General features: G+C 57.1%; 6 protein-coding genes and 1 non-coding gene across 7 annotated transcripts; 3 read left to right on the top strand and 4 right to left on the bottom strand.

Moving 5' to 3' along the window:
- Positions 1–1,416: 1,416 nt before the first annotated feature.
- On the top strand, positions 1,417–6,865 carry C8A04DRAFT_10425 (Rho1 guanine nucleotide exchange factor 3; the record flags this gene model as incomplete). Its single annotated transcript, XM_062776577.1, has 2 exons — positions 1,417–5,148; positions 5,219–6,865. 2 exons carry the CDS (start codon positions 1,417–1,419, stop codon positions 6,863–6,865), a joined length of 5,379 nt encoding a protein of 1,792 aa, XP_062639087.1.
- A 703-nt stretch (positions 6,866–7,568) lies between these two features.
- C8A04DRAFT_t43 lies at positions 7,569–7,639 on the bottom strand. Its single transcript has one exon. It is a non-coding gene; the product is annotated as a tRNA-Gly (tRNA).
- Positions 7,640–8,655: 1,016 nt separating this feature from the next.
- C8A04DRAFT_26462 (NADP-dependent oxidoreductase domain-containing protein) lies at positions 8,656–10,091 on the top strand (the record flags this gene model as incomplete). The annotated part of the gene is made up of 6 exons (XM_062779928.1): positions 8,656–8,814; positions 8,894–8,972; positions 9,077–9,241; positions 9,314–9,427; positions 9,511–9,705; positions 9,796–10,091. The coding sequence occupies 6 exons, from the start codon at positions 8,656–8,658 to the stop codon at positions 10,089–10,091; spliced, it is 1,008 nt and encodes a 335-aa protein (XP_062639088.1).
- A 640-nt stretch (positions 10,092–10,731) lies between these two features.
- Positions 10,732–12,663, bottom strand: C8A04DRAFT_35533 (uncharacterized protein; the record flags this gene model as incomplete). Its single annotated transcript, XM_062783210.1, has 1 exon — positions 10,732–12,663. One exon carries the CDS (start codon positions 12,661–12,663, stop codon positions 10,732–10,734), a length of 1,932 nt encoding a protein of 643 aa, XP_062639089.1.
- A 1,929-nt stretch (positions 12,664–14,592) lies between these two features.
- Positions 14,593–16,904, bottom strand: C8A04DRAFT_35534 (uncharacterized protein; the record flags this gene model as incomplete). Its single annotated transcript, XM_062783211.1, has 2 exons — positions 14,593–14,913; positions 15,006–16,904. The coding sequence occupies 2 exons, from the start codon at positions 16,902–16,904 to the stop codon at positions 14,593–14,595; spliced, it is 2,220 nt and encodes a 739-aa protein (XP_062639090.1).
- Positions 16,905–18,658: 1,754 nt separating this feature from the next.
- C8A04DRAFT_26465 (uncharacterized protein) lies at positions 18,659–19,354 on the bottom strand (the record flags this gene model as incomplete). Its single annotated transcript, XM_062779929.1, has 2 exons — positions 18,659–18,770; positions 18,858–19,354. 2 exons carry the CDS (start codon positions 19,352–19,354, stop codon positions 18,659–18,661), a joined length of 609 nt encoding a protein of 202 aa, XP_062639091.1.
- Positions 19,355–20,919: 1,565 nt separating this feature from the next.
- C8A04DRAFT_10351 (phosphatidylinositol N-acetylglucosaminyltransferase subunit C) lies at positions 20,920–22,755 on the top strand (the record flags this gene model as incomplete). The annotated part of the gene is made up of 3 exons (XM_062776548.1): positions 20,920–21,226; positions 21,326–22,234; positions 22,319–22,755. 3 exons carry the CDS (start codon positions 20,920–20,922, stop codon positions 22,753–22,755), a joined length of 1,653 nt encoding a protein of 550 aa, XP_062639092.1.
- Positions 22,756–22,837: the final 82 nt, after the last annotated feature.

A 22,837-nucleotide genomic window follows, 5' to 3' on the forward strand; every position in this document is an offset into this window, starting at 1 on the left:
TCTCGCCACCTTCAAGACACGCAGGGGCTACTTGGCGGGACGGTTCAAAAAAACGGTAGCAAGATTCAATGAGGACCTAATCCCGGGGAAGCATATACACTACATATGTAGAAAGACGGGATACGGCCATTCGCGAGTCATTCGTCGACGTTTTCGTCGGCGTTCGTTCCCTCCGTAATTCAGGATATGCATCAATCAAATCCGGTCGGTTTCCGTAAAGACGATTTTGCTGTCATGCTCGATAGTCGGGTCATGAACTTGAAAATGGATTTTAAGGCCTCGAGAAACCAACGGCCGCAGCATCTCGGGAGGCCACAGCCATAAACGAGCCCCTGCATCTTGCCGGACTTCAAGGAGTTGGGGCCCTGCACAGGCTCACGACCGTCTCTTGCGATCGCAGCGAGCAACAAGAACGGTCCATTGGCAAATTTACTATTTGCGCGGTCAACTCCATAAGCAGGAAACCATCAATGCAAAAACTAGGATGACAGGTTGGACAGAAACCCCAAAGAACAATTTCGAGAAACTGTTGTTGTTTCATCCAATTTCAAGATGACGCCACACTGTGCATCCCGACGAACTGTGGGGCTTGGCACGCTTTGCCCCGTGTTGCTGGCCGAGCAAGGGGGTGGTTGTTTGGTTTGCTGTTGCGGAACCCCAGGCCGCCTTAGCAGTTGGCCGCGTGCGGCCACCAGGCTTTCCCTTTAGCCTCAAGCAAAGTGTGGCTTTGGCCGCCACTTCTCGTTGGGCTCTGTGATCGCCCACTCCATCTCTCGCTCATCTCCGTCTGAAGGATTGCAACAAACTGAACCCTTGAAAACCACACGACGGCATCATTTGCCTTAGGCCACGCCTTCGCGCCTCGAGTGTGCTTCTCCATTGAATACCAGAAATTAACGCGACGAAATTCTGAGCAAAAGAATAAAAATAAAAGTGCAAATCATCAAGGAAAGGCGACCTGTATCTGGCCTGGACAGGGTCTGAAACGGGCGCTGGTGAGGTTCCTTCTGCCCTCCACAGCACAGCAGCGCGCTCCACTCCTTCGCTCGACCCTGCAGAGTAACAGCACCTCGCACCTTTCTGCCCTCACTTCCACCCGAGTTTGGTCAGCTTCCGAAAACCACCGAGCCCATGTCCTGAATAATTTCGAGCGCACACGGCGTTTTGTCATCTAATCGGAATTTCGCATGAGGCGGGCGATTGATTTTTGAGCCATCTTGGCCGCACGCGACCCCGCTGGAGCGCTTTCACTGCGGCGACAACCCCGCGTGTGTGTCCACGGGTCCACAGGTCCACGGGTCGACGGGTCTACTTCGTACGGGTCCTGCTAATTAGGTTGTCGTCGACCTCACTGGACGCTTCTTTCTCCCACGACAGGGCAGGCCGGGTACATTTTGCCGCCCCTACTAGCCCACCATGTCATTCCGTAGCGACGACTCGCGCCGGTACGGCCATATACCGCCAGCACAATATCCCGTCGGCGCAGCTCCGCAAGCGCCCGCCGGATATCCAGCGCGACGGCCGAGCTTCAACAATGGCGACGACGCCACATACTTTGACCAACACGGGTCCCAGTCCCAACCGCTGTACACGGGCGCCTCAGGCCGGGCCGATGAGGAGCTGTTCATTACCAGTCCACCCCTCGACGCGCACTCGGCCGCGAACCGGGCCAGCTATGTTCCTCAAAACGCAGCCGCCGCAAGTTATCAACGGCAATACCAGGTACAACCACCACCGCCGCCCCCGTCGCATTCGACCTACAATCCTCAGTCGTTTGCCCGTTCGCAGTCAGCATCGCTCCCTTACCACCCTGCGCAAAATGTAAGGCACACGCCAGCGACAAGCCCGACCTATGCGACCCCGCCCACAAACTACACGCCCCAGGCGTACAACCCCGCTGCCTACGCAAGTACGAACGCCGTCGTGCCTCAGAGACATTCGACCGTCGCTGGCTACGCCAACTATGGCTATGGCAACTATAACACCCCTGCCGTGCCTCATGTATCTACAGCCTATGTCCCTCCACCACCATCCGGCTATGGCTCACAACCCACCTCGGCAACAACTCCGTCAACCTCGCAGCGGTACGAGCCGGCACTACATAGCCCTCAGTATGTGCCATCAGCCACGTCTCCGGCTGGTGCGCCGCTGTATGAGCCTACGTACCCCTCGGCCGGATACACTGCTCAGCAATATTCCGGGTCTTCCTATCCGAGCAACGACGCTACGGCTGGCCAAACATCTACACCCGCCTATCCCGTATCAAGCGCTCAAGTGCCGTATCCTGCGCAGACTCAGATGCCCGTTGGGCCGAACTACTCCCCCGACCCGAACTCATTTACGAACAGGATTTCTCGCTCGGGGTCCCAGCCGTCGCCGGCCCCGTCTCCTCCAGATCACTCGCAATCGTCCTCCCAACTCCAGAGGCACCCGACAAATGCGCCGCTCCCCAGCCGCCCCCTGGAGGACCTTCCAGAGGGATCGTCGGACTGGAGGACAAATGGTGGCGCCGAATCCGATTTCCAAGTCGCCCAAGAAAGCTTGATTCAAGACATTGTCTCGGATTTGGGCGTCTCCTCTCATAACCAACAACCGCATCATACCAATGGAACCACTGACAATGGTTTGGACACAGCCCAGCGGTACAATTCCACCTCTTCCCGGGCTACGTCAGAACCTGGCGTAAACCGGTACCCGTCCAATGGGTCTTCCGCGGTGGACAACACAGGGGCTTCGACCAATACCACCTACACATGGGACTCGGAGGAGAGTGACCCCGAGGGTGCGGCTGGGCTGATGGCGATGCAAGACGATATGGATGATAGGCGGTTTGGTGGAATCACTTTTCCCGCGTACATGGAGCCACTCGCAACCCCCCAACCACCACAGCAGCAAACACCATCTCAATCAGAGCCACCCCAGCAGCAGTCGCCACATGATCAGCCTCAGCAGGAACCCCCGTTGGCCTCTCCTCACCCCCCAGAATTGGGGCAACAGGGTGTCCCAGGAAACAGCGATTACGGCGGCATGGACCTCGGTCTGTACGGTGGTGGTTACGCCGGGAACTTGAATTACGGCAACGAAGTTGGCTCTCCCCCAAGTTCGTCGCATGCTCAAGATGCACCTCGCCCCTTGCCCACTCCTCAGGGTCAGGGTGCTGGGCTTCTCCCGTACCCGGATGTATCGGTCGACTACGGAGGTACTGGTGGTCTCCTTCCACCACAGCCTCATCGTCTCAGCTTCGACGAGGGCGATGAGCGTGTTTCCCTCCACTCGCGGCACAGTGGGAGTGATTCTCCGTCCAAGGAGGACTACCCGTATGACCAAATGTTTTGGCACCCTGGTCTTTCGAATCGCCCATTGCCCGCTATCCCACCTCAGACCCCAGACGAGACCTCGCATCTCTCCCCCCAACCATCGGTCCGGTCAAACCACCAAAACAACTACTCTACCAGTGGAGGCTCGGGGCTTCCGTACCCGCCTGACACCCCTGAAATGTACCAAGGACAAGTCGTCGATCAGCAGCATGTTGAGAAGTCAACATCCCACTCGAGTCATAGCAACACACCCGCTGTGCAAGCACCAGTCCGGTCGTCGCGAGCCGACACCTCGGAGAGCCGTAGACGGTCACAGCACATGTCCCATCCTCAATCGCAGGCTTATCAGCAGGGCACGAACGCTCCCTACGAAGGCTACGAGGGAGCAGCGCCGTCTTCGATGGCCGCGTACGACATGATCACATTGCCTACCGGCAGGAGAAAGAAGTTCGTTCCGTCAAAACTCACGGCTACGGACATCAAGCGCTGCAGGGAGCCATGGGCGCTGAGCGGCATCACGTTCTGGATCCGCGAGATGGCAGAGGGTGAACCGGATCTCAAGCGGAAGACGATTGAAGAAGGCGTGCTCAAGCTTTTCTGTGCCAAGGTGCCGACCATGAACGTAGCCGATGCGGAACTCCTGAGCGCAAAAGTAGTGGATTCCATGTTTGCTGCCGGCATCCTGCTGCCCGACGAAGAATGGGTCAAGTTTGGTGCCGGACAGCTCTCGGGCGTGCTCTGGCAGCTCACCGGATCCGGATGCTATGCGCCGAAGCTCCACGAGGACGAAGGCATTGCGCCCCGACTACACGACAATGGTATGCCTGTGAGATGTTACTCGCAATACTGTGGCAGGACTCTCAAGAAGGTGAACCTCGACAACATGATGTCTGAGGAGGATGTGGTCGTTCTCGACTGGGCAACATTCCACGGCGTGACCAAGGACGATATCAAGTCGAAGCACAAGAAGGAGGTCGAGCGACAGAACGTCCTGCACGAGATCGTCACTGGCGAGGAGGATTACATGGGCCAGCTGGACGTAATCCGGCTCCTGTACCGCGACTGGCTCCGAGTTTGGCAGCCACCGATCATCCCGTCGAACCGGATGGAGAAGTTCCTCGACGCGGCATTTGGGAAAGTCGATGCTGTGCAGCAGATCAACAAGGAGCATCTGCTCTCCCAACTCAAGTACCGTCAGCAGGAGCAGGGTCCCTGGATCGTGGGGTTCAGCGACCTGTTTAGAGAGTGGATCCGGAAAGCCCGGCCGATTTACATCGAATACTGCTCTGCGTTCCCGTATGCCTCGTATATCATCAGGCGAGAGGCGACCAAAAACATGCTGTTTGGCCAGTTCCTCAACGTCGTTCGGGACCACAAGCGCTCCAAGCGTTTGGAGTGGACCACGTTCGTCAAGGCGCCCATCACCAGGCTACAGCGGTACGGCCTGCTCCTCGAGACGGTGAAGAAGAACATGCCGGGGGAGAGCGAAGAGAAGACCAACCTCGAGAGGGCGCTAGATGAAATCAAGAAGGTGACGCACGAGTGCGATGAGAAGGTCGCCGAGATGACGAGAAAGGTTGAACTCTTGGAGCTGCAGACCATGCTCGTGTTGCGGGGTAAAAACGACAAGGGCGACCGTCCGCCTATTAACCTCAACCTTGACCACCTGGGACGAGAATTGCTGAAGCAAGGAGACCTTCAGAGGCAAGGGTCCAAGGGTGTCCGTTGGGTTGACACCCACGCTCTGCTTTTCGACCACTACTTCATCCTGTCCAAGGCCGGCACTTCCAAGGACGGCAAAAACGAAAAGAAATACGATGTGTCCAAAGAGGTACGATATATACACACCATCTCTTTTTCTCTTGGGCTGCCGCCGTGTTGTTGCTAACCCGATGTTTCAGCCGATTCCTATGCCACTGCTTTACCTTGAGAGCATGAATGACGATCCCGTTGCTAAGCAGAAGAGTTTGACGGCGCCCTTGACAAGGACGACAGCGGCCACTGGGTCTGGGACGCAACTCAACAAAGTGACGTCCAATGGCGACCGGCCGGGGCTTGAACATGCCGCGACGGGTTCCTCGATCTCGTCTCTCAGCACGGTCACCAGGCTGGCGTCCGCTGGTGCCGATGACGGGAAGATTATCTACCCCTTCAAGGTCAAACATCTTGGCCACGAGACGTACACACTCTATGCAGCTTCGGCCCAGGAACGCGCGTCCTGGTGCTCGGCGATCATCGAGGCCAAGACGAGGCATGCCCGGGCACTTCACGCTCAGAACGCCGAGCCGTTCCGTCTCCGTGTCATTTCCGATAGCGCGTTCGCATACGACTCAACGTCGTTGATGGGACGACAGCCCACTGTGTCGATCCGGGGCACGCCGCTCGACCGGGGCATTCGCGAGATGGAGCAGGTATTTGGCCCAGGGAGAGGCCCGCCGCCCATATCACGGGCGACCGTGAACTGCGCATGCGCCTTCACCTCGTTTGGCAAGTCGCTCATCGCCGTGGGAACCGACTACGGCGTCTACATCTCCGAGGCGTCGAACCCCCGGGGCTGGACCCGGTCGGTGCAAATCAGCAAAGTCACGCAGATCGCCGTGCTCGAGGAATTCTCGGTGTGCCTCCTAGTCGCAGATCGCTCGCTCATCTCGTACCCGCTCGACGTGATCGCGCCGGTGTCGAACTTCCCGTCACCCTCGCACGACAACCCCCGTCGGGCGCCGCAGCGTCTCGCCAAGGACGTGGCCTTCTTCGCTACTGCCCGTATGAAGGACAGGATGCTTTTGTTTTACAAGCGAAAGGAGGGCATGCACAACACCTTCAAGGTCCTCGAGCCCGTGTTCCAAAAGGCGACCGAGAAGCGGTCGCGCCTCTTCGGCGGCCGCCGCAGCGGCAACGGTGCCACCGAGTCATTCCGCGACTACGACGAGTTCTACATCCCAACCGACTGCTTCTCCCTCAACCTCTTCCAGTCCTACATCGCCGTCGCGACCTCCAAGGGTTTTGAGCTCCTGACCCTCGACAAAAAGGTTACCCAGTCCATCCCGCGCGACCTCAGCCAGCCAGCCATCAGCAGCATCGCCTCGCGCATCAAGGAACCCCACCCGCTCGGCATGTTCAAGCTTAACGACCAGGAATTCCTCCTCACCTACGGCGACTGTGCCGTCTATGTCGACAAACACGGCGAGGTCTCCCGCACCCTCATCATGGAGTACTCGGGCAAGCACAAAAAGGCCAAAGCCGCCACCATGTTTGGCCAGTACCTCCTGCTTTTCACGGACGACTATGTCGAGGTGCGCAACGCCGAAAACGGACGGCTGCGCCAGATCATTGCCGGTCGGGATGTACGCTGTTTGGATTACGGGTTCCGCGGACCTACGGGGACCGGGCCGGGCGGTGGTGGTGGTGCCGGGTTGGCTGGTGTGCAGCCGCCTGTGGGGACGGAACAGGACTCGAAGGCGTCGGTTAAGATTTGTATGAGCCATCCGGAGGTGCCGGGGGGGCAGATCGTGCTGGAGATGGTCCTTAATGATGGGCATGCGGAGTAGTCGGACAGGTTAGAGAGTGGAAGGTTCTAGGGGACTGTAACAATGGCAGTGATGATGTTGATGATGATGACGACGACAACGACGATCATGATCATGGGTGAGAATGAGCGAGCTCGAGAAACGAAGGAGCTGTGGGGTGTGGGGGGGATAACAGGGCCAAGGACGAAGCGGTAGACCAGCCAAGAGGATATGGAATTATTGTTTGGAAATATGGTGGGTTGGTGGGAACCGGCGAACGGGATCGGGGCGAGGTTAAGAATCAGGCTTTTGTGTGATTTTCTTTTTATCTATCCTATCCTTCTCCTCCTTCGTATTTTCGAGGCTCTGTTTATTCCACTGGATTGTTTTTCGACTTTGATTGATCGGGTCGATCAAGGGTGTATGTTTGCTTTGGCTTTTTAGGGTTTTTACTGCTTGAGGTTCTAGTAATACTGTGATTCCCCTGAGTTCTTGCTTCCACCCGGATTTCTAACGTTGATGTTGGGCGAGCTTTGTGATGCCATATACCCATTGCGTTCATACAAGTTCATGGACACTCGAGGGTACAACTCAATATTCCCGACAGGTGTTCTACCTCACTCCTAATGTTCCCTCTAAGATCAAGGTGAAGCAACCGGGGTTAAGTAGAATAACAAGAGAAAAGGGGGTAAAATGATTGAGCCTGTGATAAAAATGTCGGAGAAAAAAGTAAACAAAGTCAGAATGCGTCAGCCGCGAATCGAACGCGGGGCCCATCGATGGCAACGATGGATTTTACCACTAAACCACTGACGCTTCTTGAGTTAAGATGCTACCCGGGTTAGACCCGGAAAAGGTTTATCCAAGCGAGGTTTGTTCAGGGTGGGGGCTTTCTTGGGTGGTGGAGTGGAGGTGGGGATGTGGGATGGATGGCGGTCTGTTACATACTCGATGGTACACGTGTAGTTGTTTTCGATGGACTGATTATCGAGAAGTTGGGGATCCCGGCAGCCCGGGCAGTATGTCGGCAGTTATTGGTCAATCTCTAGTATAAAGTGAAGCTTCGAGGAGTTAGGGATTTCGCTGTGAGCCGGGCCGGAATTAAGACTAATTAGATCTAATCACCGCGCAAAGTGTCTTCACAAACCTCGCCAACTTAAATTGATTCTGGGGACGAGTAAGTTATACTTGGTGCCGTACGTTTCAAAACACGTACTCGGCCCGCAAAAGAACATGATACTTTCAACCCAAAATCCTCAGAACTTTGTGAGTCCTGTGACGTTGTGTGGCTGCCAGTGCTGTCTCGACAGACCAGTGTCCGGGAACTAACCCCATGGACCCTGAAATGGTAGCTGAACAGGCACTGCAATAGCCATGTAAGAGGCCTGTAGTTCTGGACAGAACAGTACAAGTCTTTCTTTAGAAACGTTGCGTCCAACCATACCACAAAGGCTAAGCGAGAGGTGCCAACGAGATAGATGTTGCCATCCCCAATCCTGTTAACCACAAGGGACCTCACTAGTCCGAGGCACCCCTGATCGCCGCCCGGGGTCTCGGATCCCAGAATCAAGACTTGAGTCCGAAGAGAGTTCAGTCTATCCTTTCTTGGGCTGGATTCAGGAGCGGTCGTAGTGAACTGTCCCCAAACTCCGAAGCTTATCGCCGAAATACTCAAGATCGAGTTTCGAGACTATTAAAGACATGAAATCAAATAGGCTTGAATAGCCCTCTGAAAATGGATTTCATTCTGAATCCTGTTCACAACCACTAAATCTTCTTTTAACTGATTCTTCACTGTATCCGCAATCCGCAGCCGCGAGTAGTCCTTCACAATGGTCAAAACGCTCCCCTTCGGCGACATTGAGGTCCCAGTCCCCGGCTTTGGGGCGATGGGTTTCAACCACGGTCTTGGGTTAAACCTCACCTTGGAAGAAGCAGAGCCTGTCCTGCTTAAGGCTCTGGAGCTCGGCTGCACGTTCTGGGACACGGCCGTGAGTTCAGACCCTTACTCGCATCAACCATCCATGATTTATGGTTCTTGCTGTGTGCTAACTTGAGTCTGTTGACAAGGTCATATACGGAGCCGGAGTTAACGAGAAACTCCTTGGAGACTTCATCCGCAAACACAATGTTCGCGACAAGGTCTTCAGTACGTTTTGTTCCAATATCATTAATATCATTCAACTCTTTCCCCGGGTTGTTTGTCTTCCTGAACGTATAAGGTTGTGGCTGACACCGGATTGATTTCCTTAGTTGCATCCAAGTGCGGCATCGTTTTACCCGACGCCGCTCCCGACATGAGCAAGCCGCGGCTGACCGTCACCAACAAGCCGGCCCATATCAAGGAGTACATCGAAGGCACTATTGAGCGCCTTGGCTTCGCCCCTGACCTGTACTATCTCCATCGCATTGACCCAGGTACGATATCAACAGCGGCCAAGTATTACCATGCGCAACTTTGTAACTAAGTCACTGACGCTCCCCACTCAGAAACTCCCCTCGAGGAATCGATCCCAGCCCTCGATGAGCTCCGAAAGGCGGGCAAGACTAAGTACATCGGACTGTCCGAATGCTCCGCCGCGACCCTACGCAAAGCACACTCAAGTAAGAGAAATCGTCTCACTACTCCCACAGTCCTCCCCCAACCCAACGTACCTTACTAATCGTAACTAATCATCGGTAAATAGTCGCGAAAATCGACGCCGTCCAAGCAGAATATTCCGCCTTCGAGACCCTGCACGAGACCGACGGCCTAATCGACACCGCCCGAGACCTTGGCGTGGCCTACGTAGCCTACGGCCCGCTAGGACACGGCTGGCTGGTGGACGACTTTGCGTACAAGAGTCCCGATGACTTTGCTCCCAATGACGGCCGCCGTAGCAGTGAGTTACCCCGTTCCCCTTCCCTTTTCTTAAGCCGGATCCGAAAAGAGGGTGGTTAGGGAGTATGCTCACAAGTTAATCCATAACCAGTCCCCAAATTCCAAGGCGAAAACTTCCACCTCAACCGCGCCATCGTCCACGAACTCCAACAACTCGCCGCCAAAAAGGGCTGCGCCACCACCCAGGTCGCACTCGCCTGGGTCGCCGCCCAGGGCATGATCGCCATCCCAGGCACGACCAAGGCGCACCGGCTAGAGGAGAACTGGGCTTCCCGCGAAGTGGAGTTGACGGAGGATGAGATGAAGGAGATAAGGCGGATTGTGGAGGAGGCGAAGCCGAGGGGGGAGAGGTATGGGGAGTCGTTGAGGAAGACGGTGGGGAATTGATGGCGTTTACATGTATTTTGTGTTGGCGAGTAAATTGAAAAAGCGTGAAGGGGGGTCGGTTGTTTTCGGAGTTGTTTCCTGGCTCTACTAAGGTGTATGCATTTTATTGGGTATGTAAGGTGATGTTTCGTACACTGCTCACACTTATATCTGCTCGGACACTTATCCCGGGCGGTCCGGAACGGCCCGAAGCGGCGGACTCGGGCCGCGTGTCGGAGTACCCCTTCGGTACGGACATGGTATCCGAGACGTAGTGTCAAGACATCAGCGAGTAAACTGTCAATAGGTGTTGGCGTTAAATTACATTCCGCATCTGCTGCAGATTCTTTGATCTGTAGTCCAATTCTTCAACAACAATGAGCTGTTAGACTAATACCCCACCACGAGATACCAGACCAAATCTTTTGTTTCCCAGAAAACAAGAGTAACTACCGTTGACAGACTCGACTTCACGAGGGCTAGTAATAACCCCCAAGTACTCATACACTCCGTCTGCGTTCGCTCATAAATGTCAATTCCACCACCTAAAAAGTCCAGTAATTACCAGCCTCCCAGACTCCTCAACAAAATATACAACAGAATAAAAGGACAAAAAGAAAAAAAAAGCGATCGTGTTCAAACCGCATGGGTATCGTATCATCTAGTGCGCTCCTCTCGCCTCGCCCCAACCAGCCGGCGGCAGCGGTGGTCCATTCGGATGGTCCCCCATCACTTCATGAACCCTATCAGGCAACGGCATCTCATGAAGTCCGTGAATCCTATCGGGCGCCTCCACCACCCAGTGACCTGTGTAAGGGTCCTTTGCTTCAGCATAATAGTCGTAATGATTCGGCTGCTGTGATGCCTCTGTGGCTTCCAGCTCACGGGCAGCCATCTTCTTCTGGTTCTTCCTCCACCGCCGCCAGAACACCACAGCCAGCCCGACAACCATCATCCCACCCACGCCCGCTCCCACACCAATACCTGCCACGGCCGCCATCGACAGACCCGCATCCTGTTGTTGTGTCGCTTCCGCCCCCGCCGACGCACTGCCCCCTCCCTGGCCAGAAGAAGAGCTACTCGTGCTAGTTGGGATGCTCCCGCTGGCGCTGGCGCTGGCACTACTACCACGAACCTGATCCGCCGTCAGAGCCGTCCAAACCCCCTTCCACGATTCCTCCCAGTCGTTTCCATTCGATGCCGCGAGTGTGACGTCCCCCGGCTGTATGTTAACAGCGTCGACGGCGCCACCCGAGGAGGGGATATTCGGCCCAGGCGCTTGGGCAAGAAAGATCTTCTTCTGCTCCCAGTTGGCGCCTAAGAAGGCGTCCTGTAAGAAGGCACGGCCTAAGACGGGCTGGCCTTTGGAGCCGGTGCCGGTGAAGCAGGGGAAGTATGGCACGGGTGTGTCGGTGAAGGGCGCGGAGAGGGTGAGGTTGAGGTGGCGGAAGGGGACGTTGATGGTGGTGCCGGCTTGGGTGGCGGCGGTTTGGGTGTTGCCTAGGAAGGTGAAGGTGAGGGCCGAGGCGGAGGAGACGATGTGGTGGTAGTGTGGAGAGGAGGTGTTCCAGAGATAGAGACCGAGAGGAGCATCGTAGGAGACAGGGAGGTGCTCGGCGATGGCGTCGCAGGTGGATTGCGGGAGGGATAGGTACGGGGTGCAGGGGTCGATGAGAACGGAGAGGCCGGCGGAGGTGCTGATGGATGAATTGCCCTGCGCGAGGAGGCCGGTGATTTTGCTACTGCTACTGCTACTACCGCTTGAACTGGAAGAGGACGAGGAAGAGGAAGCGGTAAAGGGGGAGGCGCCGTCGAAGACGCGGATGCCGATGTCGAGGAGGGTGACGGAGGACCAGAGATCGCCGTTGAATGTGACCACGTCGCCGAGCACACGGTTGCGGTCGTAGCCTCCGTAGAGAAGCGATCCGGGCATGGTCGCGGTCGGGCCCGCGGACCCGATATGCAGGCCGAAGGAGCTGGACGCGGTCTGGCCTTGGTCCTTGAGGTACCACGGAATCATCGTGGCGTTGACGCTTCTTCCGCCTATACCACCAGTAAATGTTTGATACCGGTCGGCAGCTCCCAGGCTGAGACAGCCTGTGAAGATCGGGTACTGCGCTCCGCCCGGGTACTCGTACATCTGGGACTCGTCTTCGATGAGGGCGAGCGAGTGGTCGTCGATGGCGCCGACATTCTTGAACTGCAAGTCGATCGAATCCAGGTGCATCGGCGCGGTCCCGACCGCCTTAACCCCCTCGCTCAGCTCCTGGACATCCGGCTGCCATGCTATGCTTAAGGTGGTCCCGGAGCCCTTGTTAGCAGACACACGGTTCGTGTCATACGAGCCCGACGCGCAGTGGGGGACCGCGCTGTCGACCGAGCAGTAGTCGGTGGTCGTGACGAATGTGCTCCACAGGCGGCCGGGAAACAGCGCGATGTTGGACTGGCCGCCCAGCGACACCTCAACGGCGTTCCATGGCCCGTCTGGGCCGATCGCCTTGGAGGTCCAGACGGCTTGCTGTGGCTCAACAGCAAGGGTGCGGGAAAACAAGAGACAGGAGGAGAGAAGCGCGGCAATGCTGGAGCCGGACATTTTCATCGTATCATGACTGCTGGGAGCTGGGTCGTGCCGTCGATGGCGAGGGAGAAGAAAAGTAGAGAGGAAAATGAGAAGAAACAGAAAACAGGAAACAGCCCAAGGCTCGTCCGGGCCGTCTCACGCATTCTACACTAGGCCCAGGGACTAATTGTATGGTATCATTGAGGTTGGATCGTCCAGCTGGGCTGGGCTGCCCTGGACACCATCTCACTCCCGTCGGCACGACCAGGCTTCGACCCGTGAAGGCTTCATCTCCCCGACAGGGGGGTCTTGGACGGCGCAGCGCATTGTGAGCGTGGGGAGACCCGTGTGATCGCGGCCGGTTAAAACAGCTAGCCGCGCTCGAGCCGCACTAACACTCGTTAGCTTTGTGTTGCAATTCTCATCACCTTGTTCTAAACCCCTGCCTGATGTTGCTGCGAGCGTATCGTGAGTCGGCGGGAGAACGCCTGTGGGTAATTAGCATCGGCGGTCCTTGGCGCCTCCCGAACGCTGATGGGCTTGAGGAGCGATGGAGCTAGCGCGTCTTGACACACCGTGCACCCAATCTCGGGTCGCCAGGCCCGCCAGGGAAGCAGGCACCCAGTTAACGACATGGTTCCTGCCTTAGCTCCAGCTGACGGGCTTGCCTGGACCTGACTTCTCCCACACAATTTTTGTGGCAATCTCTGGATGAATGCAACCTCGGGGCCGAGACAGAAAGCCGTCTACCGGCGTGGCGCACATGGGGGCTGTCGAACAGGCGCGCGGCCCCCACTGTGAGTTAGCCGCCACATCCCCCTGCATTTAGTGTAGGACACTCACTCCACTAGCATCTGTGCTGGCCTGAACATGAGCGAAGCCAGCAGCGCTTGTTGGCTGCTGTTAGCAAGCGCCCACGCGCTTGACAACCGGCGAACGGAGCCGGAGGAGCCGGGCTGGTCGCCAATTCCGTCTTACACAACAATAACTTCCCGTCACACCTCTCTCTGCCTGCTCTGCCCTCATGCCGCAGCTGCAGCCTTCGAGTGCAAGGGGCACGACGAGCGGCTGGTTGCTTGGGTGCATTATATGTATATCTGCCTATTAGCACGAGGCAGAACGAGCCGACGGAGTTGTTGTAGCAGATAACTACCCCGTACCAGCTCATGCTAAAACTTGATCCAACTGTCCCCTCTTGATCCCAGGGTAACGTCATGACTCGACGGATAGAATATGGTCGGGAATACGCCTCACACACTGCTCCAGGAAACCCAGGTGTTCCGATCAGAAACAGCTCAACCCGGGGGTCCAGTGGAATGTACAACCCTAACCCTGCATGACTATCGCCCAAGTATATGGCGAAAACTTCTTTTGTTTAGAAAGGACCTCTTGGGACGGGTTTTCGCCGCAACTAGGAAGAATATCGTCTCAAGAAAAGTTACATTCACTTACACGCATGGTGTATCATCGCTCAGTGTAATATTTTTGCCGTCGCACTTGAATTGAGGTGATGCCGTTGTGTTTTAAGTGCCTGCTCGACCTCCAAACTCGAGGTTTGGCCGGGTGGTTAGGGTCGCTGGACCGGGCGTGCATTGGCACTTACAACCCTAACCCTGTATGGGTATCTTTCTCCCACTTCTGTCACTGCAACATGCCCAGACATCCCCAAACAACACAGTCCAAGATCCAGCCCATTACGTTATTCAAAAGCTAAGAACTGCAGCCTGGGTATACGTTACAGAATATCCATCGCCCGCTTTGAGATTCCGACGCAGAAACAACACAGTCATCTCCCTTTTCCTGTCAAGCTCCTCTCCCCGAATAGGTCTATCCTCCGGTGCATCAATCGTCGCGTCATGAATTGGATATCAGTCATATACCACAATCAACAGAGGGCCTCGTCCCCCTATGAACGGAAACAGCCCGCCCCTTCCTCATATATCAGCTTTTCGGAATCTGCCCTCAATAATGAATATCCACCCTCTCCACCCTCTTCACATCATCTGGCATGCGCACAATACACAACTGCACACAAAACTCCCCCCACTCCCCCTTCGTCGCCTCGCGCACCGCATCCTGCAGATCACGCCCATACGTCTCGCGGTACGCCCGCCGCACGAGCGCCATGTGCTGCGCGTCCCAGTGGTACCGCACCAGACGCGAGATAAGCAGCTCGCGGCGTAGGTCGTCGCGCCGCGAGGCTGTGAGCGCGTGGTGTAGGAGCATGGCGTCGCGGACGGGTTTGTTGATGACGCCGTTGAGGATGTGCGCAAGGACTTCGCCCTGGATAGAGACTGTTAGTTAGTAACTGTTCTGCTGTTGCACACTCGTGTGATACGATACACGAGTAAAAGGGGGGTGGGGGGAAAACGTACGACTAGGTTCCCGCTCTTCTTCAACGCATCCTTGGCAAAGTTGGCACCCTTATACTTCTCCTTGTACTCGCGCAGAACCTCCCGCAAGTGCGCATCGCTGCGCTGAGTGATGATAGAAATCATCAAGCTCTCACCGCCCTTCTCACTGCCCACAGCATGGTGCAGCTCGCGGACATCGTCGTCCACCAGTCGAAAGTCAATACGCAGCGGGCGGCCCTGGGCGTCCACCTCCTCCATGCGCTGCTCATCCAGCACCATGAGCACCGCCTTCTTGAACTTGTCCTCCTTCAGCTCCGTGCGCATGCACTTGGTCAGGCTATTGGCATACTTCTTGTCGCTGAACCCTTCCTTGATGAGGCGGATCTCATCGTTCGTCCGCCCCATCAACGACTCGATCAGCAGCTCACGCCGCGTCTTGTCGCCATGGTACCAGAAGTTGGCCCAGTACGCCTCCGACTCCCACCGCCCCAGTGCCGTCGCGTAGCACGCCTTCATCAAGTTGCCGTCCTCGTCCTTGAGCCGCGCCCGAATGTGCTTGGCGATATTGACCCCCTTGCGTTCCGACCCCGTCTTGACCAACCGCTTGTACTCCACCCGCAGCTCCATCACCTGTTCGTGCGTGAGCCCGGGGAGGATCTCGACCAGCGGTTCCGTGTCGGGCGCCCGCCGCTCGCCCTTGAGGGCCTTCGCTAGGCGCGCCGCGTCATCGGCCGGGTCGGCAAACCGCGCCCGGCGAGCCCGACGCTTGTCGCCCGACCGGTCGTCGTCGTATTCGAGCGGCGAGAGAGCGTCGAGGATTTGTGGGTTGCTGCCGCTGTTGGTGGGGAAGAGCAAGGGCGAAGGCATGGGGGACATGGACTGGTAGGTCCCGTGGTAGGCTTCGAGCAGCGGGGATGCTGGAGCGGCCGAGACGGACTGAGCGCCGGCGTAGTGCGGGTTCGGGTTCTGGACCGTCAGGGTCGACATGCTCAGCGTGGGGGGCTGAGGCGACCGGCTGCGCTTCATGGCCGACTTGAGGGGTTCCCCAGGGCCGGGGCTGGGCTCACGGCCCGGACGGGAACTTGGCCCCTGGATGTCCAGATGGGACGCGCTGTACCGCGGCTCTTCCGGGGAGGGTTTGGAGCCGTCCCACGGCCTTTGCTGAGAATACCCGTAGCTGTCTGGACGAGGCGATGACGAGGTGCCATACGTATCCAGCGTGGTGCTAGAGGCCGTCACGTAAGTGCTTCCGTGGGGAGGAGCGGGCAGCGCGGCATAACTGTCCCGATGCGGCGACGAAGAGGAGTGGGGTTTGGACTTGGAAGAGGGACCGGGCAGACTTCCGTATGCCAAGTCATTCTCCAGCTTCTCCTTCTTCCTACGGCGCTCGCGCTCCCTGTCCGAATCTCGATCCTTGCTGCCAAAGGAATCGCGTGAGTGTCGGGGCGAAGATAGGGCTGGCTCGACCGGTCTGATGTTGCTGGAATACTTTTGAGGGAGGTAGAGGTCGGGTCGGGCGGCCCGAGCTGCTGCGGTCTCGCGGTCGGAGTCGCTGCGGTGGCGCCCACCTTCCGCATCCGACTCGCCGTCTCGGTGGTGTCGGCGCTCGGAGTCATAAACATACTGTACATCACGCCGCGCCGCAGCATAAGGGTCGTCGCTCCGGCTGGCGGTCGGCTGCCCCCGCGAAGATGGATAATAGTCCGCGTCCACGACATCTCCAGACGGCCAAGCCGGCAAGCGCTCGTAATCGTACGCCGCGGAGGAAGGGTTTCGGTAAGCGTCAGTCGAGCTTGGATACGGGACATCGGTTATTTGAGACGAGCGCACCCGACTCCGGTCGCGTTCGTCATCTCCTCTCCGGCGCCCCGGGGAACGGGAGCGCGTGCGCCGGCTGCTATCATCAACTTGCAATGACATCTTGAGAGTAATGTAGCCGCTCAAGCAAACTTAAGCGCGGGGGAATGGGCAGGTCCAAAATACACAGCAAAGCCGCGCTTTTGCTCTTCGCCCGACCGCTTGATAATCCGATCGGGGGCGAAAATTTGAAATAAATCGAGAAAGCGTCGCTCAAACCTATTTGGGGGCCACGGGTCAGGATTCCTTTTCCACAAAGATCGAAAGGGAGGGGGCGGGGGACCGCTTACAGCCACACGCAAAAAAACACACGCGCAAAGGCGGGGAAACCTGGACAGCCGCCAAAAAAGAGCCGCCGATGGGATGCAAATATGGAATGCTGGTAAGCGCGATACTGTTTCAATCGAGGCCGTCCGTGGTCCTTCTCGAGTCTCTACTTCTCTCCCTCTTTTCCAAATGCTTTGGGAGACAGGCTACTATGTACTTGTAGGAAGGCTGAAAGCTTGAAGCAAGGTTGAAGCGAGAACAAATGAAAGCTCGCCTCTCGCGGCGTATGATTGGGGCTTGGACAAGCTGCTGCAGCTGCTGCATGACGCTGCTGTCCCCATGAAACGCCAGTTGTTGGTGGACCCAAACTTGCTGCTGCCTATCAAAAGACTAGACCGTGCTGGGGCATTCGCGCCGCCTGCATGCCGCTGCGGTCTGCTGCTCTGGGGGGCGGCTCGGCGGGTGGTCGAGAAGCGTGAGAAGGGCGACGGGAACGGGGCAACGGCCTTGGCCGCGAGGCGGGGTGCGTGCCGTCGGCATCGGCCTGTCCGGAGAGAACGCCGGAAAGATAACTATGCTACGTCAATGTTAAGAACATTGGCCGAGCCCGTGGCGCGCCTCACGCTCATCAGCCACGATCCGTTACACCCGTGACCCGAGTAAATAAACTTCTTTCTGGAGATGGTTGTCATCGCCAACGTTAAGTTAAAGCCGAGGCCAACAGGGCTGGATTCCCTATCTTGGCGCTAGTAGGCGCCCCTCTAGCGTGCTTACCGCCTCCGCGACGGCCACTAACCACTGCAGAACCCCATGTTCCGCCGTTTGTGGGGCCGAGATGCCTGCCCCGTTGCAAATCTTCAACCGCTCCTCAACCTTTCCCCGGCTAGGTACTCTAGCGGCAACAAGCTTAGGGCGGACGGTGTCACCATTCCCAGGCACGCTCTGGCCCACAAGGTCGAGAAGTAATGTCGGTCGTTGCCCGCGTCTAACCTGATTTCCAACACTTCTGCCACTCGGTCGAACTTGTCATGAGGCTTCGAGTGCTCGGTCAACAACTGGCGACAGCCTCTCAGCCTGATTGGGATCACGGGCGTAACCTCGGGCACCGGGCCCATCGGGCCCGAAGCTGCTGATCAAAAAGTATGGGTTTCCATTGGATAAGTTGATCTGATCAAGCCCATGAAAACCTACACGTACTAGAACCCGTATCCAATTGCTGCTAGAGACCCGTCGGTGCGACGCAACTTGCGAGGCTACAACTCGTCTGCCGCACCCTTCGAGATCGATTGGCCACCTCTTTTGGGGCTCACTTTCGAATGGACATCCAGAGTGACCACGTATTTCTGCATGCGGTGAGTGAACCAGGCCCTGACCTTGACCAATGAAGTTCATATCATCCAGGAATCGACTCCAGCAGCCTTCAGAATCGGGAAAGGGACCTTCGGTTGCGCATAACCAAATTAATATTCTTGTTAGACATGGAATAGGGAATGAGTTCTGCGTCATGTCGGTTCAATGTCGTGTTTCTTTCTGCCCCCCCTTGAGCCCTTTCATACACCGCGCTTCTCATCCATCATGCCAAGCTCGTCGCCCGCGTCCGCCCGAATCGAGATACTAGCAGGTGGGGGTTGCGAGGTTTCTTCCAGCTTAATTGCTCTTTCCCTACGATTTTGAATCAAAACCTGATCAGTCTCTCGATACGCCAACATGTGACGGGAAGGAAAGGGGCCGAAGCTGCGGGCAACTCACCTCCGTAGTATAGTTCCAAACGCCTCTATCCCCACAACCACCAGCATGAAGGCCCCGGCTAGGTAGACGATAAGCATGTCGTTCCGTTCGTGTGAGCGGTGACCTCCGTGGCACGGCAATCCGGGCTGGTGCGGCCCAACGACATCAACATCAAGAAGTTCGAGTATGTCATCGTCCTCGTGATGCCCAGGATAATACAAGCGTAATGCGCGCATCTCCGGGCTTTCCTGCCTATCTTTCTTTGGCGTCCTGTGTTTTGAGAGAGAGGGAAGAAGGCCGATGGGAGAGAGTCTTGGCTGCGATCGTGGAGAGTGCTCATCACCAACTGGATGTTGTTTATCGCCGCGCCCGATGGGTAGCCATGCCGTTGGTGTCACTGGATCTTTGGGATCCCTCCCCGAGGTGTCAACCGCATGCGCCGGGTAAAACTCCGCTATTGGGGCGCACATCGCCAAATGCGCGGCGCAGAGCGCGAGGAAAACGGCGGTCGCCTTCATCGCGCCGAAGGTTCGTTGGTGGGTACGGTAACCTATGAGTAGGTACGTATCTCCACAAAGATACCGCGGTTGCAGATCGATTTAGAGCGGCGGAACCGTTGTGGCTAGTCTTCAATACAAGAAGAGAGAGGGCAGGTAGAAAAGTTAAACACAAGAAGAGCGTGAAGAGGCAAAATGGCGGACAATGACACTCGACACTAGATGGCAGGAGTAGCCGTGAAAAGCCGGGGCGCAAGCGGATATTTGCACCGTCACGACTTGCTTCAGGTCAGGGACCCGTGCGAGGCTGAGTGGTGCGAATTAGGCCTAGTTCTGGTGACCTGTAACGGAAATCGAGTGGACGCGTAACACCTGGAACTTAAATTTGAGGAAAGGGGGAGAATTGGGGATTCCGCCACGAAGCAAAGAAAGGGTCAGGCTCTCAGCGGTTGGGTGAAAACCACGATATGTTTGTGCGGAGGGCGGGATCACCTGCCTTCCTGGGGGCAAGTATTGCACTTGTGCCTAGCTTGGCCATCTTGGCCATCTTGACTTTTGTGTGCCCTTCCTTTGCGGCCCCGATCCTTCCTTCGGGATGTGGTTCATGTTCACCAAAGAGATACCAGGTCTTGTCCAGAACGCCAGAGAAGGCGCAGTTACTCAATCCCCACTCTACCCACCTTCCCTAAACGGCGAACTTCGGCAGTGACTCCCTCGTGTTCTGGCCATGGAGACGACTTCGAACAGCTCTCGACCCCGTGCTTTGAAGTGTCAGATGGACTGAGGTACGGGCGCTGACTTTGTGTAACTCTGATCCCCGCGACCGCCTGCCAAATGCCCAGCAAGCGTCGCACTTCCATTCCTGTCGAGGGACACGAAGCATGACCTCAGACGTGGTTGTTCTTCGTCCACTTACGATCTGCCGTCACACAACAGTCCCCACTCATCCCATGTCATAGGTCAACTGGACGCCTCGCCTGGGGTGACCTCGCTCGATCATCGCAGTCTCGAAACGAGACAACACGAAGGTTGGCCTGCAGCGTGCGAATCCCCCCTGTCGTAGGCCGATCGTGATGGGGAATGGGGTGAGAAAAATAAGGGATGGCCGAGGAACGATGAGCTGGAATAAATCCCTCGACCGGTGGAATGGATGGTATCATTGAGGCTGAGCATGTGCTCCAGCTTCAGGTTGAAGATGGGAAGATGAAGCAACGGGTGTCCCCGTCTCAAATGTGGTCCGGTCTGGACTTCCAGACTCTTAACCCTGAAAACACCCACTTCGCTGCAGGGGACCTCACGCCAGACGGCAGTGGTTGGCAGGCCGAGGCAATCGCGAAGCAGGGGGCTGCTCGTCTGGAACAGCGCTAAGAAAGGCTTGGCCCAAGCTCTGGCAGGGCATCAAAGCTTGGTTTTTTCTCTTCTCGTTTGCCCCGGGCATTCTCCGAAACGCACCTCAGGTCAGGGGCCGTCGTCGCAGACCCGACCGGCTGTTTCCGCGCCCACCCGTCCCAGCGTGTGCGCCATCTCGACGCAGACCTCGTACACATTGCCTACATGCGTACATGGAGAAGCACCCGGACTGATCCATGGCCCCTCCCTCGGGTCTCCATCAATCGGCCATCCCCTCCGATTTCGAGACGCCGTTCCCGCCGCTGGTCCGATCGTCGACCGTGCCCGCGGGTCTCAAGTCGCACCGCGCCGACCCGTCGCACCTGGCCCCCGAAGACGCCTACACCCCATACTCGCCGCCGCGCCGGTCCGGTACCTTCGACAGCACCGGAACCGCTTCGGGGACCGAATCGCGTGCCGGACGCGCTCGACACAAGGATGCTAGTCGCAGTCGGAGTCGGAGGCGCAAACGCTTCCAGAAATTGCTTTGGGTAAAGCAGTCGTGTGAGCATTTTCTCTCTGTCGACTTCCCGTATCTTCTCGTGCCCTTCACGGCCCCGTGTCAGGAGTGCAATCAGTGCTAAACTCTTCCCCACACCACAGATCCTGACAACTACACCGATCAGGCCACCTTTCTCGAAAACCTCCAGCGCAACCCCCGCGTCCGCCCTTACGATTTCTGGCCACTGGTTGCCGATTCGACCGTCATCGTACAACATGTGTGCTCGGTCATCATCTTTGTCGTATGCTTTGTGGGCATCTTCCAAGAGCGTGTCAGCCCCGTATCGGTGGTTGGGTGGAGCAGTTTCGCGACCTTTCTCGGTTGGCTACTATGGGATTGGTGGGTCACAAACGAGGCACCGGGCGGGTGGGAGGATGACGATGTCAGGGCACGCATGATACGGGATGGACGAGCGTACAGGGAATACCGTCCTCCACGACGGCAGGACTCTTCGGGGCTTGGCAGTCCGATGCTCAACGCTAGTACCGTGAGCATTTCGAGTGTGTCAAATTTCCCTTCCGCCGCAAGCTCTACGACAAACCTCCTCCAAGACCACTCCGTGCCCCTCCAGCGGCCGCTTCATCCACCGGGCACCAACACAAGCGGCGGGCTCCTTGCACCGACTCAGGTCCACTCCCGCTCTGCCAGCTCTATCAACACCATCGCAACCCAGGCCAGCGGTGCTGCCAGCCCTACAACCACCGCAGGAACCGCTGCCAACCTCATAGCCGCCGGGACGACGGCTTTCGGAGGTCCTGGCACCACAGGGTTCTCCCCAGCTACTCGCAACCGGCTCAGCACCATCAAGTCAGCCGTCCTGATCTACTTCACGCTCCTCGGCCTCTCCCCCATCCTCAAATCACTCACCCGCTCCACCTCGTCCGACTCCATCTGGGCTATGTCCTTCTGGCTACTAGCCATCAACGTTTTCTTTTTCGACTACTCCGGCAGCAGCTGGTCCGGTGGTCTCGGAGGAGCCGCTAGCGGCGGCGGCGGCGGCGGTGGTCCAGGTAGTGGTGCAGGTGACAGAGACGGAGATGGGGCCGGGAATGGAAATGGGGACGGAGCTGGGGGCGGTGTCGCCATCGGCGCAGGGGCACATGGCAAGCAGATGCCCGTGGCGTCCATGTCAACCAACGCCGCCCTGATGGCATCCACCGTGTTAGCCAGCCGACTGCCCTCCACTGGGCAGGTTTTTAGCTTGACGCTGTTCAGCATCGAGGTGTTTGGTCTCTTCCCCGTTTTCCGGCAGTATGCGAGGCACAGAAGCTGGCGGTATCATGTTGTGCTGACCGTGCTGCTGGTCCTCGGGGCTGGAGCCGGCGTGGGGATGATATTGGGGGATGAGAGGGGGTGGCCGTGGAAAAAGGGGCTGTTGGGGATGGTGGTTGGGTGTTTGATTGCTGCGCTAGCGATGGGCGGGTGCAGTTGGTGGCTCATTGGGTTGCAAAAGTACAAAAACGAGATATATGGCCCGTGGGATCCAGCAAGGCCGATTATTATTAGTCGAAGGCATTGGGATGATGATTAGGGGGCGGTAGATTTTGACATTAAAAGTTATTTTTCTACACTCAGAAAGGTCCAAAACTGGCTTTGGAGTGAAAGCCGTACTT

This window comes from Dichotomopilus funicola (assembly GCF_033296635.1).
Source record: "Dichotomopilus funicola strain CBS 141.50 unplaced genomic scaffold C8A04scaffold_13, whole genome shotgun sequence".
Taxonomy (NCBI): domain Eukaryota; kingdom Fungi; phylum Ascomycota; class Sordariomycetes; order Sordariales; family Chaetomiaceae; genus Dichotomopilus; species Dichotomopilus funicola.